Source organism: Chrysochloris asiatica, unplaced genomic scaffold, assembly GCF_000296735.1.
Source record: "Chrysochloris asiatica unplaced genomic scaffold, ChrAsi1.0 scaffold00037, whole genome shotgun sequence".
Lineage (NCBI taxonomy): Eukaryota > Metazoa > Chordata > Mammalia > Afrosoricida > Chrysochloridae > Chrysochloris > Chrysochloris asiatica.
In genome coordinates, this window is record NW_006408555.1 from 12536117 (window position 1) to 12553429 (window position 17313).

The following is a 17313-nucleotide window of genomic DNA, read 5'->3' on the forward strand; positions in this document are numbered from 1 at the left end:
CAGGACTGGGCAGTGTTTTGTTTTTGTTCAATGACACTTAGCAAGAAGAACAACAGAGTTACTATAAACCCACGCCAAGTAACTTGGAAATGAGCGCTCCTTTCCAGGTAATTACTGGAAGGCTGGAACAAGTGCTTATGACTCTACATCACCATCTAGTGTCTGTTCGTGCATATTGCAGGGCCGGTTCCTGCAGGGATGATGGTTTTGCAGTGTTTGTCTATGGGCCCTAGTCATTTGCAAATGAATCAAGTTAGATGCTTTGGCCTCTCAATCTGTTAAGAATTGGGTCTTGGTTTTTTGTGGTATAGTGAATTCTTTAATATGTCTCTTCTAGGCTTAGTCTTTGTAACTCCCACCCAAGGACACTTCCTGCAGAGTCTGGGTAAGAAATGGCGGGAGAAGATACTGATGTGATGACAGGATTCCACTGTAGCTGTTAGCAGAGTTCATTGTCATTGTGAACACTTGAAACTCTAGCGTGGGTACAAAATGTGACATCTCAGAAGCAGGAATGGGGAATCTGCTACCATTGAAGAGCAAGAACCAGGAGTGAAGTGCATTCTTTGGACCCCAAGATCCTTGCAAACTGACCCTCCTTGATGCGGGGACAGAGAGCTGTGACACATAAGGAGGGGCATAGGAGCAGCAGCAGCAGAACCAAGAGCCAGAGCAGGAGACAGAACAATGGGCTTCCTGGTCCATGGAACAAGTAAAGAGGAGTGACTTTGTACAGGAGGCTTGCTCACAGCGTGGGGTGAGGTGACTGCAGACACTTAACTGGGGAGGCTAGGTTTGCTGACCCATGGAGTGAGAGCCTTCAGGCTGAGGCTTATGTTGGAGTGGCATGTCCTGGGAGCATTTATCAGCAGCCCACAAAGAGCTTTTGAACACTGCTAGGCAAAAAGAGGAGTCCTGGTGTGGTATTGCAGGATAATGCACTAGACTGCAAGACCGCAAAATCAGCAGTTCAAACCCACCAGCCTCTCCTTGGAAACCGATACAGGGTCACTACGAGTCTGAACCAACGCTACGGCACTGAACACCACCACCTAGGCACAGAGAGGCCTGCCTATGGGCATGACTGAGGAGCGTCTGGCCTAACTGGAATAACTGGGCCCTAAGCATTTCTGACCTTGCACTGTAACCTGTTAACTTCCCTAATAAATCCCAACTGTGAGTCTGGTGTCTGAGTCCTGTGTGGTCATTGCAATGAATTATCCAACCCAGCTGAGTAGACAGTGTTGTTGGTAGTTGGTAATCATTTTTAACATTCTTATCAAACCAGTGGAAGACTGGCATCTGCAGAGTACAGAGATTGGCTGGGGCATGGCAGAGACCTGGAAAACCAATGGGAGAGCTAGCCTCTTCCATGAGCTTTAAGAAGAGGTCTCTGGATGGGCACTTAACAGTTATTTGTCCAATCAAGGGGGAGACTAAGTCTCCATGCTGGTGGAGAAAAAATGTCAAATCTATATATCTAGATTTGGTGAGAATGCTGGGGACACATTTGGACCCTACACCAAATCTACTAAATCGGAATATCTACAATTCAGTAGCAATGCTAGGAGCCCAGGAATCTGGATTTTTAGCATCACAGATGATACTGATATAGATTAAGCTGTGCCAAAGAGCAAATGATGTGACAGAAAATGGGGTATCATCTCACCCAGAAAGTATTCTGATAATATACTCACTTAAGTCTTAGGATATTCTTCTATACATTATGATGATTCCTATTTTATAGATTATAAACTGGAAGGAACCTTTTTTTTTTTTTTCAGGGAAACCCAAGTGACCTGTTTAAACCTGATTTTTCTCCCTGGGAGGCCTTTCCTGACCCCTCTAGGTGGTAACTTGTGTCAACTTCTCTGGTTCCACTGTCCTGGGTTACTGGTTCTCTGTTGCATTCAAGAGAACACAGGTTGAATGGGTGTGAGAGAGAGGATGGAGAGATCCCATAAATACAGGATCTTTGTACTTGAGTATCTACCTTTGCTGCAAACATATCCATGAATGTGGTGAGCATGGTGGTGTTGGTGGTGGTATGTTCTAGAGTCAGTTCCGATTCGTAGGGTTTCCGAAGTAGTAAATCTTTACAGAAAAGAAAGTCTTATCTTTCTCCCATAGAGGGACTGGTACATTCAAACTGCTGACTGACCTTGTGGTTCAACTCATAACCCACTATAGACCCAGGGCTCCTTTGTGGTCAGCATACAGGAGGCAAAATGATGAAAACTTCTTAGACATCACCAAACTCCTGGAGGAAATGAGTTGCTGGGTTTGGGAGGCTCAGGGCCATAGTCTTGGGGGACACCATGGTCCATTGGCGTAGCCTAGGTCACTAACTCATTCTTCCTTGGTGAGTAGCAACTATAAGCTTAAAAGCTCATGAGCAGCCATCCAAAGTGCAACTATTGGTCTCTACCTGTGCGGAGGAACGAAGAGTGGTGAAAATTGCAGCTGCTTGGAATCAATTAGTCCAATAGACTATGGAGCGTGTGAATTTCAGTCTCCATGATCCTGAGACCAGAAGAGCTAAATGGTGCCTAGCTACCACTACCAAACTATTATGAAATGGATTACATTAGAAGGCCCTGGATAAAGTGGGAGAAAATGTGGACTAACACTTAAAATCGTTAAAAAAAAAAAAAAGACCAGGCTTAATGGTCAGAAAGAGACTGGATTAACTCGAGACAATGGCCCTTGATGACCCTTCAGGCTGGAATTGAACTTGGCTCAATTTTCAGCCAAGGAGGACTCATGGTGTGGCACTGTAGGATCAGCACTGGATGTTGAACCACAAGGTCAACATTTCAAACCGAGCAGTTGCTCCTCGGAAACCCTGTTCAGGGTTGCTGTGAGTCAGAACTGACTCAATGGCATTTCACAACAACAACAACAGTAAATAGGTCTAGAGAGGGCACCAACCGTAGTGAGGTGCACACGCCATAGAATGGTAATCATTCAAGATCGAATGGGGAACATTTACCTCAGGATAAAATGTTGACAGGGTTGACGAAGAAGAATCTCAAAGAGGAAGTGGGGCTACTGATGGTGCCTGGAGGGGACAGCAATCACTAAAATGAAGCAGAGTATATGATTTGAATATAAAACTGATGATCTGCTTTGTAAACCTTCACTCAATTCATCATAAAATGTCTTAAAACAATCAGGAAAACCATCTATAAATGTTGCGCTGTCATCTGGTTTAGGCTATGACATGGACAACAGAAGCCCTAAGGCTGAGTGAAGTCATGCTTCACCTCCACTGTCACTGCCTGGTCCAAGACACTGTCATTACCCGGATTCCAGATCTTTCTAACTTGTTCCTTGCTGGCCTTGTCTCAGCACCCTCCATCCATTTCCTCATGTGATCCATGTCATTAAATCTCTGTGACAGTTTCCCAACATGCTTCACTGCAGCAGGCAGAGTCCTGCTGACCTGGCCACCCAATGTTTCCACCCCTCCCTGGGACCTACACTCAACTCTTCCATCATGTGGAACACTTTTACTTCAAGAATTGTGCTCTGTCTTCTGCTGAACATGCAAGAGCCCCATTCCTCCACGCCCCCATCCTCTTATAAAACAGACCCGATCCTTTGTAGCCCTTCAGGCTGGTTTTAAATGTCAGCTCCTGAGAGCATGCATGTACAGATACATACACATCACCACCACCACCTCCACCATTATCACCACCACCTCCATCACCACCATAATTACCACCACCACCACCACCACCTCCACCACTACCTCCACCACCATCACCACTACCTCTACCACCACCATCTCCACCACCTCCACGACCATCTCCACCACCATCTCCACCACCTCCACCACCATCACCACTACCACCATCTCCACCACCTCCATCCACCATCACCACTACCACCATCTCCACCACCTCCACCACCATCTCCACCACCTCCACCACTACCTCCACCACCATCACCACTACCACCATCATCACCACCTCCACCACCATCATCACCACCTCCACTACCACCACCCCTCCGTCAAAATTAGGCTCTGCTGTTATTCTTTCCACTCTAGGAGCCCATTCTTTTTCCTTTTATAGCATTTGTGATCCTTTTATTGTTACTGTCCTCGAGTTTTCCACTAAGTCTTTCCCGCTGCCTAGTGCCGGGAGAAGGCAAACAGTAGGGATTCAAAGGTCAAACAAATGTGTTGAATAAGTGAACAGGCACACTGAAAATTAGATACACATTCATGGCGATTTTGGGAACACTGGTATGGCTGAATGCTGCAGGTTTGGTGCCTGGGGCCAGAACTCAGTCCTGAGGAGTTGGAAGCATCCTCACTTAGAGAGCATGATGCAGGAGAAGAGGTGAGACCACTGCAGGCCATGTGCTTTCACATCATGCAGACAGGACCAGACTCATTGTTTCAGCTTCCCTGGCTGCCCTAGAATGGGAGTGACTAGCTGGTTCACTGGGTAGCCCTGGGGTATTTTGAGCCCGCGTGAGGCTCTGTTTTCTCTTTTCTATCAAGTGGCTAACAATCGCCACAAAGATAGGACTTGGGGTGCATGATAGGAAGCAGGGGGTGCACCTGGCACTTAGGAGGTGTTGGAAATACGGTCTTGGTTCTGTCTCCAGGAGACCTGTAAAGGAGAAATTGCACCCTTTACCTGGGCCTCCCCCTTCTCAGCTCATCCTCCTTGCGCTTAAATTACGTTTTGCAAGCCTTACTCAGGGCGCTCCCCTCCCTCTCTCTGCAGTCGGTCCCTCCCTCCCCCTCACTCCCACCCAGCTTCCCCGCCCCCTTTGCCCCCTCCTTTGGAACAGGAGCCCGGAATCCCACGCCCTAGCACAAGCCTCAGGGCTCGGACAAGCCCGGGAGTTACCAATCACTGTGCGGTGGAGAGGCGGGCGCTCAGCTTCGGCGAGCTGGGGGAGCCAGCTGGCGCAGCCTTCTCCCGGAGTCCTAGAAGCTCCCACAGCCACAGACAGACGCACAGACGGGCAGGCTCAGACGGGCAGGCACAGACAGGGTCTCCCAGCTGTCTGCGCTTCGAGGCGCACGCCAGCCCCAGCCCAAGGAGTCCCCTGTACCCTCCGGGAACCTCAGTCTGCAGCTCCGCCGGCCCAAGCCGGCCGCAAGGAGGGGGCGTAGCGGCCCAAGAAAGGGAGGCCCCGGCGTTCCTGCCCGCCATGTGAGCGGCGGCGGCGGCTCCCACCTGGCGCCGCACCTGGGAACCGCGCTCTGAGCCACGGGCCCGCGGGGAGAATGCGCGCTGCCCGTGCGCTCCGCCCGCTGCGCCCGGACGCCCACAGCCTCCACGCCCGCACCTAAGCATGGAGTGCGCCCTTCTATTGGCGTGCGCCCTCAGGGCCGCCGGCTCTGGGCCACCGCGGGGCCTCTGGAGACAGGAGCGTTTAGCCAAGGCAGGTGCCGCCTAGGGCTGCGCCGAGAGTGGGGCCAGGGGACACCAGTTCGCCGAACCCCTCACACTTCATCCCGTTTTCTCTTTCAGGCGCTCCAGCTGTGCTGCCTCTGCTGTGCATCGGTCGCCACGGCTTTAGCCAGTGACAGCAGCGGCAGCGGATTAAATGATGGTTCGTATTCCCCGCCACCCCAGAAGTGCCTTTGCAGGCATTTTATTCCTTCTTCATAAAAGACAGAAAGGATAGAAAAGCCGTCCTGTCCCTCCCTCCCTTCCCCCGCCTCTCCCACTCTGGCAGGTGTGTGAGCGTCCCTGAAATGGTTCCTGCTTGGAGAGGGGGGAGTGTGGCAAGGTCTCCAGGCTTATCAGCAGAATCATTGCCTCAAGCTACAAGTCACATAATTGACAAAACAATACTTTCGCCCTTCACAGATGGATTGTTTCAGGGGTAAAAAAAAAAAACAAAAAAAAACCTTACTCTGTGAAACTTTACAAAGGAAATAGACTTGGACGGGGCAGGGGCAGGAGGAGGGTGGAAAGTCCGCAAGAACGGAAAGGTCCCCAGCACCTTCTTCCCCAAGGTTTGTAAACTGCACTCTCCTTTTTGGCTCTATTCAGCTTCTTCCTCCTAATTTATCCACCCTGTGTGAGGAATTCTCAAACATTGCTCTACCAGAAAGCTGGAAAGCAGTTCGCCTTTTCTATTTCTTCTTGGGTCCCCTGGGCACAGACCTCTGAAACAGCCTTCACGTCTATCATTTATTAACTCCCCACCTTACTGAGAAAGAAAACCCTTGTTTTCATTGTTTCCACCGGCTACTGGAGAACCTCTGATCCCTGACCTCAGGTGACTAGTAGGACCTTGGATTCTTTGTACTCTTTCCTCTCTTCCCTTGTAGAATTCTCTCTCTCCCCCTCCAAACCTGGGGGGCGGGGATGGAGTTGTGGAGAAAGGCTATGCCAGCTATTGGGCAGTGAAGGGCAGGGGAGGAGCAGAATTCTCTCTTGGGGAGAAAGTCACCTTTTGTCCAACCAGAAAGGTTATAGTTTCTAAAACAGCCTTTCATTATTCCAAATGTCCCGAGCACCCCCTATGAGGAGTTCATCTGTAAGCAGCCTTTGAATCACTTGATCAGTTCATTGCTGGCTGGCTGGGAGCACTGGTCATCTGTTCTTCTATCAGTGACTGAATGTAACCAGCAGCTTGCTTATTCTCCCTTTGGAAACAAATCTGTAGCAAGTGTCTGGGGGACTTTGCTGGCTGGCTGGCCAAGGCTCCTGCTTAGCTTCCCAGCTAAGAGCAGGCAGAGTTTCAGAAATGATTCTGCAGAGGAGGTAAGAGACAGTTGATTCCAGAGATTCAAACATTCAATTAGGTGTTTGTTTGGGTGTGTGTGAGAAAGGGGTGGGGTGTTGTTGTCTGTTAAGTGTGTCCAGTGATCATGAATAGAGTTTCCAAGGAGTGGCTGGTGGGTTTGAACTACCATCCTATCAATTAGCAATCCACTGGGAGGAGAGATTGGTAAATTGTGTTTAATCAAAAACCATTTACCTGTAAGGCAGCGTATTAGAAATATTTAAGATATTTAAATGCTGTATATTCTCAACTAAGGAAAAGAAACAAACAAAAAAAAACCCCTCTCTTTTCAATTACTTAAAAAAATAATTTGTATCAGTTATATACTATTTCTAGTGAGAAAATGAGAAATGCCAGCCCTTCCCCTCCTGTGAAGTGCGAAGGAGCTGACATGTCACCAGCACTTTCTTCCCCATCTTTTCTGTCATTGTTATTAAGTGCCTTAGAGTCTGTCAGACTCATACCAACCCTGTATGGCAGGGGTGGGAAACATCAGCCCGTGGGCCATATGGTTTTGTTAAGTACCGTTGAGTTGGTTTGAACTCATAGTGACCCTGTTGTATAGGGTTTCTGAGGAGTGGCTGGTGAGTTTGAACTGCTGACCCTGCTGTTCAAACCGACCTTGAGATTGAGTGTTTATCCTTTGGCACCACATAGGACTCTATTATAAGGTCCGTGAGATCCTTTGGTCTGGCCCTGCCAAAGCTACTCCTGTTCCAACCATCACCTTGTTGTTGTTAAGTGCTGTTGAATCGATTCCGACTCATACTGACCCTGTGTAGGGTTTCTGAGGAGCAGCGGGTGGGCTTGAACCACATCTTTGTGGTTCACAGTTCCATCCTGAACCTATAGCACCACTCCATCACATAGATGTTGTCACATTGGTGGTGGTGGTGGTGGTTGTATGCCGTGGAGTCGGTTCTGACTCATAGTGACCCTGTACAGGATTTCCAAGACTGTAAATCTTTACAGGAGCAGAAAGCCTCCTCTTTCAACCATGAAACAGCTGATAGTTTCCAACTGCTGGCCTTGAGGTTAGCAGCCCAATTGGTAACTACTATGTTACCAGAGCTCCTTTGCTACCACATTAGGGGTGGGTCAAATGAAATGTTTGGCCAAAGATAGCAGGCTGTTTTTTAAGTTGATAATTTTATATGGCCCGTGAATGATGTTATAAATTTTGGCAGAAAACAGTTCCCCACCCCTGCTGTATAGGGTTCTGAGGAGCAGCTGGTGGGTTTGAACTGCTAACCTTGCAGTTATCAGTCCAGTGCTTTTCCTACAGCACCGCACTAGGACTTCATCTTTTTTAAACGTCACTAAGATATATACCACAAGGTTGGAAGTACGAACCCACCAGGTGCTCCTCGTAAACCCTATACAGGGTGGCTATTAAGTCAGAACTGGCTCAATGGCATTTACCAACAACAAAAAACATAAAGAATAAAAAAGAGAACTGAGCAACAGTAAAAGGGTCCCAGATGGTTCCTACCCAGAGAAAAAGTTGGAAATTATTGTGCTATTGCATTTTTCTTTGTTTTTTCAGTCAAATATGGGGCTGATTAAAGTATCTATCACTCATCGATCCTTGCTTGGGGCAAGACTTCTGTTCATTCCTTAGGTCTTTTTATTTGTTGTTTTTTTTTTAAAAAACAACAAAACTATTTTGGGAAAAGGAAAATTCCTCTTTTTCTCCTCCAGTAATCAAGGATCCAAGTGACTCAAACATACCTCTTAGTTTTGGGGAATCTTTTGAAACACTTTCCAAATTAGTTTCCCATTCTGTGCCTAGAAAGTAGAAATGCAGAATGTTTTAAACGCTCCTCTGTGGGTATCTTTCAGATCCGTTTGTGGGTTGATATGATTCCGTTTCAATGTTTTGTGAAAGAAACAGGGTTCTGGCTTCGGTTTTCAAACAAGAAGTTGTTTTCTAGCTTTGTCTCTGTAGAACATGAAGCCATTAGCCCTGCTCTTGGTGCAGTGGTTAAAGCCTTAAAGTTTGGTGGTTCAAACCCAGTTGACTCATGTTAAGATTACAGCCTTAGAAATGATGAGGGAATTCTCCCCTATTCTCCTGGACTGCTATGTGTTGGAATCTGCTTGACTGCAGGGAGTTTAGTGTAAGTTTGGCTTGGGCTTTTCCAGGTGTACCTGGTGTGACACTCCCCCACCAACATGTTTGAACAATTAGTAAAATCAGCCGACATAGGAAAGTTCTGACCACGTCAAGGCATTTTTATGCATGTACAATATTTTATGCTTACAATTGAATAGAACCACCCTTAGGAGAAGGAGCTCTGGTAGTGTAGTGGTTACAAATCAGGCTGCGAACCTTACGGACAGCAGTTCGAAACTACCAGCTCTTCCACGGGAGAAAGATGAGGCTTTCTGGTCCCATAAAGATTTATAGGCTTGGAAACCCTGTACAGGGTCACTGTGAGTCGGAACCGACTCCACGGCACATAACCAAGCAACCCTTAGGAGAGTGCTTGGTAAAATAGTAAGAATGGAACACGTGCTGGAGTTTTATTACCCTGTATAAATAATATTGTAAATGCTGTTGTGTTGTTAAGTGCTATCCAGTTAGTTCTGACCCATAGCGACCCTGCATAGGGTTTCTGAGGAGCTTGTGGTTCAGACCGACCTTGCAGTCCGGCACATTAGCCCACAGTGCCACACCAGGACTCCCAAAGTCATTGTTGTTGTTAAGTGCCGGCGTTTAGGTTCGGACTCATAGCGACCCTGTATAGGGTTTCCGAGGAGTGGTTGCTGAGCTTGAACCACTGACACTGTGTTTTAAACTAGTCTTGCAGTCCAGCGCATTAACTCTCAGAACCACACCAGAACTCAGAACTCCCAATACAGCCCTGTTGTTGCTGTTGTTAAGTGCCGTCAAGTGGATTTCGACCCATAGCAACTCTGTGTAGGGTTTCCAAGGAGCAGCTGGTGAGCTTGAACCGCCAACCTTGCAGTTCAGACAGCTTTGCAGTCTGATGCATTAGCCCACAGTGCCACACCAGGACTCCTTATTACTTGTTAATTACCTGAGCTATCATCTTACTTTATGAACCAAAGCTGCAAGTTAGCCTTTGCAGTTTATACTGCTAAAAAACACACATGCAAGCAAAAACCCATCCCAATTCAGTTTAAACAAGAAGAGTTGAATCTGTTATTCTCCTTGAAGAAGAATTCCATTGATATACTTTTACAGTTTTATATTTATGAATTTTGTAGAAAAACATTCAACCATCATGTATGGATGGCTCCGCGACTAGTAAGTGTAAAGTTGGGTGGTGTTGTTAAGTGCTGGGGGAGTCGGTGCTGATTTGTAGTGACCCCGTGTACAACACAACACAACACTACCTGGTCCTGTACCATGTTCACAATTGTTGTTGTATTTCAGCTAGTTGTTGCCATGGTTTCATCTCATTTTCATTGACCCTCCACTTTTACCATGCAAAGTCACCTAAACAGGGACAACCATGTCCCTTTTCATCATCAGTCTTGAAATTCATGAAAACTCTGCCTGTCTTTCAGTTTCAGTAGGAATCCCATAGAGTTTCCAAGGAGTGGCTGGTGGGTTTGAACTGCCAACCTTTCGGTTAGCAACCTACCAAGGGGAAGGAATGTAGAGCTACTTGCAGAGCTAGCTGAGACTCTGAAATATATTTAATTTCCTTGGAGAGGGCCACAAGCACAAAGATATCTTGGAGCATTTCATTGCTGTTTGCCTGTTGGAAAGCAACCATTGGGCCTTGTTGGGTGTGGGTGTTGACAGGCCAACTTTTCCCATTGCAGATTATGTCTTTGTCACACCGGTGGAAGTGGACGCCAGCGGGTCGTATATTTCCCACGACATTTTGCACAGCGGCAGGAAGAGACGCTCGGCCCAGAGTGCTAGGAGCTCCCTGCATTACCGATTTTCAGCATTTGGACAGGAGCTACACTTAGACCTGAAACCTTCAGCGATTTTGAGCAGTCACTTTACTGTCCAGGTACTTGGAAAAGATGATGCTTCAGAGAACCAGGAACCTGCCCTGCAGCGATGTTTCTATCAGGGATTTATCAGAAACCACAGCGCCTCCTCGGTGGCGGTGTCTACATGCGCCGGCTTGGTAAGTATGCCTCGCTGGAACCGGACTCCCTCCTCTGTGTGTTTTGTATGCAACTTGAATGAACAGATGTCTGCAATATTAAATGCTCTTCTAGCAGACTCGACACATTCGCGTTGTCAGCTTGACTACATCTAATATCCTCAATTGAATTAAACTAATCTGTTCCCAGAAAAAAGAAAATATAATAGAACTTTAATTAGCATTTAGATCATGCGTTTGATGTTTAATGGTTTGGGGCTTTTCATTCTTCGTGTTTGAGACAATCCCCAAGGAAATTAATGTGATGGATGCCATTCCCTTTGTAAGTCTTGGGAGACCAGGCATTATATAAATCTAACAAGCTGCATGCTTCTACATGCTTTGAAATGGGGAAAAACTGTATTTCAATACCAAATTGCATTCGGCAGCCCTGTTAAGCTCAAACTTCATTTTATTGAAGGGAGGCCTTTTGTTTCCTTGTAACTAATCTGTTCATGTTGTCGTGCTTACATAAAACACCCTTGTAGAATGTGGGGTGATGTGTTCAAGGGCTGGTAGGATTAAGTATGGCATCCAGATATGCAAGGCACTTAGAAAAAAAACAAAAAACACAACATTTGGTAGAAGTGCTATTTCCTTTCCACATAGCCATCATCTGTTGAGCACCAGGCGGAGAATACTGGTGTAAAAGTTGCTTTTTTTGGGATCTGGTCAAATAGATGAGGCAGCTAGTGGCACCCAAGGTTGATTTCATTCTGTTAGTTTAGAAACATGTCTTGAGCCAACAGAAGACTCTGTGTGTTGAGACACATGGTGATAAAGCCCTGGCATGATGGGGTGAAAGCACATCAAGAAAGCCGAGTTGAGGGTACTGGTCATGTACATGCAAGGCAAGCCGCAAAGAAAGAGGGGTGCCTTAGATTCTGATGGATTCCAACTTCCTTTTTTATCTTTTTATTGCAGTAAAATATATCTGTAACAAAACATCTACTACTTAAAGGTTCTTCATGTGTAGAACTCAATGACATAAATTATGTTCATGATGTTCAGTCTTGATATTAGCCATTTCCAAATTTTTCGATCGCCCCTCATCCGAATTGCTGTTTTTTGTCCCTTTGTTGTATTGTAGCCTCATATGTCGCTTAACATCTTTTATCAGAATCAATTATGGTGTTCTTCGGTAGTGGTGGTTGTTAGTTGCAGTCTGATGGGTTCCATTGTCATAGTGACCCTACCCCATGTACAACACTGTCCAGCCCTGCATTAGCCTCACAATACTTGTGTTCAAGCCCATCCTGGTGGTCACTGCATCATTCCATCTCATTGAGGATATTCCTCTTTTTGGTTGAGGCTCTTCTTCACCAGGTATGGAGCCTCCTCATAACATGTCCAAAGTATGAGAGACAAAGTCTATCCTTCCTTGCTTCTAAGGAACATTCTGGCTGTATGTACTTCTTCTAAGACAGAATTGTTTGTTCCTCTGGCATTCCAAAGTCTATTCAGTATTCTTCACCAACACCATAATTCAAAGGCATCGGATCTCCTTCAGTCTTTTTTGTCCAATATCTAGCTTTCATATGCATATTGCTAAGTGCTGCCAAGTTGGTTTGACTCATAACGTTGTTGTTCATAATGTTGTTGTTCATAAGGTTGTCGTTGTGGCTGTGGTTGCTAAGTACCGTTGAGTCAATTCCTATTCATAGTGACCCTGTGTAGGATTTCTGAGGAGCAGCTATGAGCTTGACCTTGCAGTTCAAACTGACATTGCAGTCTAGTGCATTAACCCACAGAACCACATCAGGACTCTAGCTCATAATATTAGGCAGTTAAAAATACTGTTGCTTGGGTGAAAAAAAAAAAAAAAATCTACTACCATTGAGTCGATTCCTACTCATGTATGTGTAGGGATTCTGAGAAGCATCTGGTAGGTTTGAACCATCAACTTTGTGGTTGGCAGTCCAGGGCCACACCAGGCACATATATATCTGGTGGTGTCCCAGTGTGGAACTTAAGGATAAGTACTGGACTGTTAACCACAAGGTTCATGATTCAAATCCACCAGCTGCTCTTTAGAAACCCTACACAGGGTTGCTGTGAGTTGAAACTGGCTTGATGACATTCAACAACAACAACAACAACCCTTCCACATGTAGTGAAGTTCTGGTGTGATGCTGTAGGATAAGCACTGGACTGACAGCTAGAAGGCTGTTGGTTCAAACACATCAACTACTCCTCAGGGACCCTACACATGATTGTTAGGAGTTGGAATTGACTCAACGGCACTTACAACAACAATGGCGCTATTAGAAGGAGCTCAGCAGCATCTCATGGAAGTGGCTTGAACCACGTCATTTCGATGCCACAGATGCTAAGAGCAGTCAGTGTGACACTATTCACCAGTAGGATTGAGGGCAAGTCATCACTTTCATGACTTCTTATGGGTGAAGCGTCACAGTGCGCCTGGCGGGGAGGGGCACTGCTCTTGTTGAATTCTGGTACTTCTAGTCAAAATTAGCTTCACCATGTTCTGCTGACTCCCACTGTCTGTGAGTGATGGGGAAACTGATACATCGTCTCTAATCAATCAATAGACGTTGGGTTCCTTCTCCTAAGGAAGAGATTGACTTTTAAACAGGGAACAAATTATAATGTCACTTTTTAAGAATGAGGTGGATGAAACATTTCATCTCCATGATGGGTGTGAAAGATGTGATTAGCAAACAGATCTGCCTGTGTGTAAGGCTGATGGAAACGGGGAAATGAAAGGTTGGTAGTTCGAACCCAGTAGCAGCTCCATGGAAGGCAAGACTTGGCAAATCTGTCCCCATAAAGGTGACAGCGTTGGAAACCCTGTGAGGCAGTTCTACACTTTCCTATAGGGTCGTTATGAGGTGAAATTCATATCCACAACACCCACCACCTTAAACTGGCTCGGGAGACTGAGATTCTGTGCCTACTTAGCAAAACAAGTTCTATTGTTTAATGAGCTTTATTCCTCTAGGCCTCAGTTTCCTCTCCTTAACTATGGACAATCACTGGACTTTCATGAGCCAATTTGTTGGCCGTAATAGAGCCTATTTGGTATACGTAGGAGGTGGAGAGAGCCACCTTACCCACATCCATTATAAGCCTTACGTGCCTGTCTTCCAACTATGCCAAGCACTATGGTGAGCCTGAGGGAGTTCAAGGTTGACCAAGAACAGAACTGTGGCCAAGACAAATCAGTAGTGTAGAGCTGAGGTATCGACAGCCCACCCAGTGGGTGACCGCACAGCAGGAGGTCTTCCAGAGACAAGTGTTGCAGGGAGCCACAAAGAGAGGAAGGTTGGTTGGTTGTGTGTTGTTGAGTTGGTTCTAACTCATAGCAACCCAATGTATGGTTTACGAGGAATAGCTGGCTGGTTTGAACGGCTAACCTTGTTAGCAGTCCAGTTCTTATCCTACAGCACCACATCAGGATTTCTGCTTTTATATATGTTGTTTTTGTTTGGTGTCGTCAAGTGAGTTCTGACTCAGAGAGGCCCTGTATAGAGTTTCCGAGGAGTGACTGGTGGGTTTGAACTGTCGACCATGCAGGTATCCCACAGTGCCACACAAGAGGGGAAGAGACAAGGAAGTTTCCCGAGACTGGGAAACAGTGAGAAGGAAACTACTTTGGTCCTAGGGTCTATCCTTCCACAGTAAGGGGCAGGGGAAGTCTCTGGGTCAGAGTCATCCAAGGACAGTAGCAAGTTGGTTCTTTACAATGATAGAGTCTTACCTTATCTCTGACTAGCAGATGTTGGTGTTTATTGTTAGATGCCTTTGAGTTAGTTTGAACCCATAACAACCCTGTGTCCAATGGAATGAAACACCACCCTGTACCGCACCATCCTCACAATGGCTGCTACACCTGAGCCCACTGTTGTTGCCACTCCATCTCATTGGGGGTCACCCTTTTTTATACTGTCTGTCCACTCAACCAAACATGATGTCCTTCTCTAGGAAGTGGTCCTGCTTGATAACACAGCCAAAATATGCGAGACGATGTCTGGCCATCTTGGTTTCTAAAGCGCATTCTGATTGTACTTCTTCCAACACAGATTTGTTCTTCTGGCAGTCTGTTAGATGTTAAAGAGCCCTAGTGGTGCTGTGGGTTAGGCACTGGACTGCTAACCACAAGGTTGTGGTTTAAACCCCCTAGCATTTCCATGGGGGAAAGATGAAGCTGTCTGGCTCCAGTCAAGATTCATGATCTTGGAAAGTCTACAGAGGGTCACTGTGAGTCAGAATCAACTCGGGGGCAATGGGTTTGGTAATTTTTTTGTTCTTTTTTTTTTAGTTTAGCAGATGTTGGGTGTAGTTTCACAGGGATGTAGAGCAGGCAGGCTCTAAATAGCTCAAAATCTGCTTATCAGAGTGATTTTTAAAACAATTGGCTATGTGCAAAGTTGAGTTTGGAGCCAGAGGGCTTTTAGGGCGAATGTTTCTAGTCTGTTATGAAGAAATAAACCACCTGGGGTTATCTTTGGCTCTTTTATATAACACATACACACATCCACCCATCCGCAATAAAATGATTAAGAAAAAAAGGGTAGAACTGCCCTGTGCTTATGTTTACACCCTGTTCTTGAAGTGTGAAAGGTAAGTGTACAAATCATAAGGATAGAGCCTGAAAGACTTTCCATAGAACTCACATCCCTATTACAAGCAGCCACATCAAGACCCAGAAAACCCCCTCTCAGCCCCTCCAGTCACTACCCAAGGAGCTCTGGTCATGTAATGGTTATGAATCGAGCTGTTAACCTCAAGGTTGGCAGTTTGAAACTGCCAGCCATTTCACAAGAGAAAGATGAGACTTTCTGCTCCAGTGAAGATTTACAGCCTCGGAAACCTTGTGCAGGGTCCTATCTATGAGTCAGAACTGAATCCACAGCACATAACAACCACAACAGTTATTGCCAATCACAAATAATCAGTCTCCTCACTCCTGGTGTGGTGCTGTGGGTTAATGTGCCAGACTGCAAAGCCATTTGAACGGCAAGGTCAGCAGTTCAAGCTCACCAGCTGCTCCTTGGAAACCCTTTACAGGGTTACTGTGGGTCGGAACCGACTCGATGGCACTTAACAACAATAACAACTTCTGATATAGTTTAATTTTACCTTACTTTGAGTTCTATTTAAGGAAACGTCATAACGTATGCACTTTATCTGACCTATTCCACACACCATTGTGATTCTGAGATTCATGCTTAGTGTTTGTTGTTTTATATTGTTGTTTAGTGCCGTCAAATCAGTTCTGACTCATAGTGTCCCTATGAGTCACAGCCCGGGCCTGCGCCAGCCTCGCAATCATTGTTATGTTTGTACCCATTGCAGCAGGCATCATTGAGGTCCTTCCTCTTGTTCTTGGACGTATAATATTCTTCTGGGTGAATATTCCATAATGTTTCCATCCATGGAAGACGTTTAGACGGTTCCAACTTTGAGACTGTTCTGATGATCATTGCTGGACATTCTTGTGTGTGTCTTTTTTTTTGTATTTATATTCTCTTTATTCCTGTCTATATTATCTTATTTTACAGAAATTTTCCAGGTTTAGTGTAATTTTTATAAATTAAATTATTATGTTAATTTTAAATAGACAGAGTAAATCAATGGTATTAAAAGTCAGGAAAATAGGTTTCTTGTTGTTAGGTGCCATCGAGTTGATACCAACTCATAGCAACTGTATGTACAACAGAACAAAACACTGCCCGGTCCTGGGCCAACTTACAATTGTTGCCACACTTGAGCCCATTGATGCTGACTTGTGTGTCTTTTGATGACGTTATTCTGTTGGACACATTCTGTTGGATGCATACCTAAGAATGAAATTGAGGGTCATAGAGTATATACATGTTTATCTTTAATTGTTGTTGTTAAGTGCCATTGTTGGTTCTGACCCAGAGCGACCCTGTATAGGGTTTCCGAGAAGCAGCTTGTGAGCTTGAACTGCCAACCTTGCGGTTCAAACCATCTTTGAAGTCCAGCGTCTTACTGCACAGCACCACACCCGGAGCTTTAATTGTTGTTGTGAAGTGCCATCGAGTCGATTCCGACCCATAGTGACCCTGTATAGGGTTTCCAAGGAGCAGCTGGTGAGCTTGAACCACCAACCTTGCAGGCCAAATGACTTTTCAGTCTGATGCATTAACCTACAGGACCACACCAGGAGCTTTAATAGGGACTACTCAACTGATTTCTAAAGTGTTTGTACTACTTTATGGAGCCCTGATGTGGCGCTGTCAGAGAAGTGCTTGACCACAATATTGGTTTGAACCACAAGGTCGATGGTTCAAAGTCACCAGCCACTCCTCAGAAACCCTATACAGGGTCACTTTGGTTTGGAATTGCCTTGATGGCATTTACCAACAATAGAACTATATTTTACTCCCATCAGCAGTATTTGAGAGTTCCAGTCTCTCAACATTCT

General features: G+C 45.8%; 1 protein-coding gene across 1 annotated transcript in view; it reads left to right on the forward strand.

The window, feature by feature from the left end:
• The first annotated feature begins 5319 nt into the window (after positions 1 to 5319).
• The window catches only part of ADAMTS18 (ADAM metallopeptidase with thrombospondin type 1 motif, 18), a 183639-nt gene continuing 171645 nt past the window's right edge, over positions 5320 to 17313 (forward strand). The window contains exons 1-3 of the mRNA XM_006860150.1: positions 5320 to 5409; positions 5499 to 5580; positions 10564 to 10880. Of these exons, the coding sequence (XP_006860212.1) occupies positions 5320 to 5409; positions 5499 to 5580; positions 10564 to 10880 (489 nt within the window). The remainder of the gene's footprint in view (positions 5410 to 5498; positions 5581 to 10563; positions 10881 to 17313) is intronic.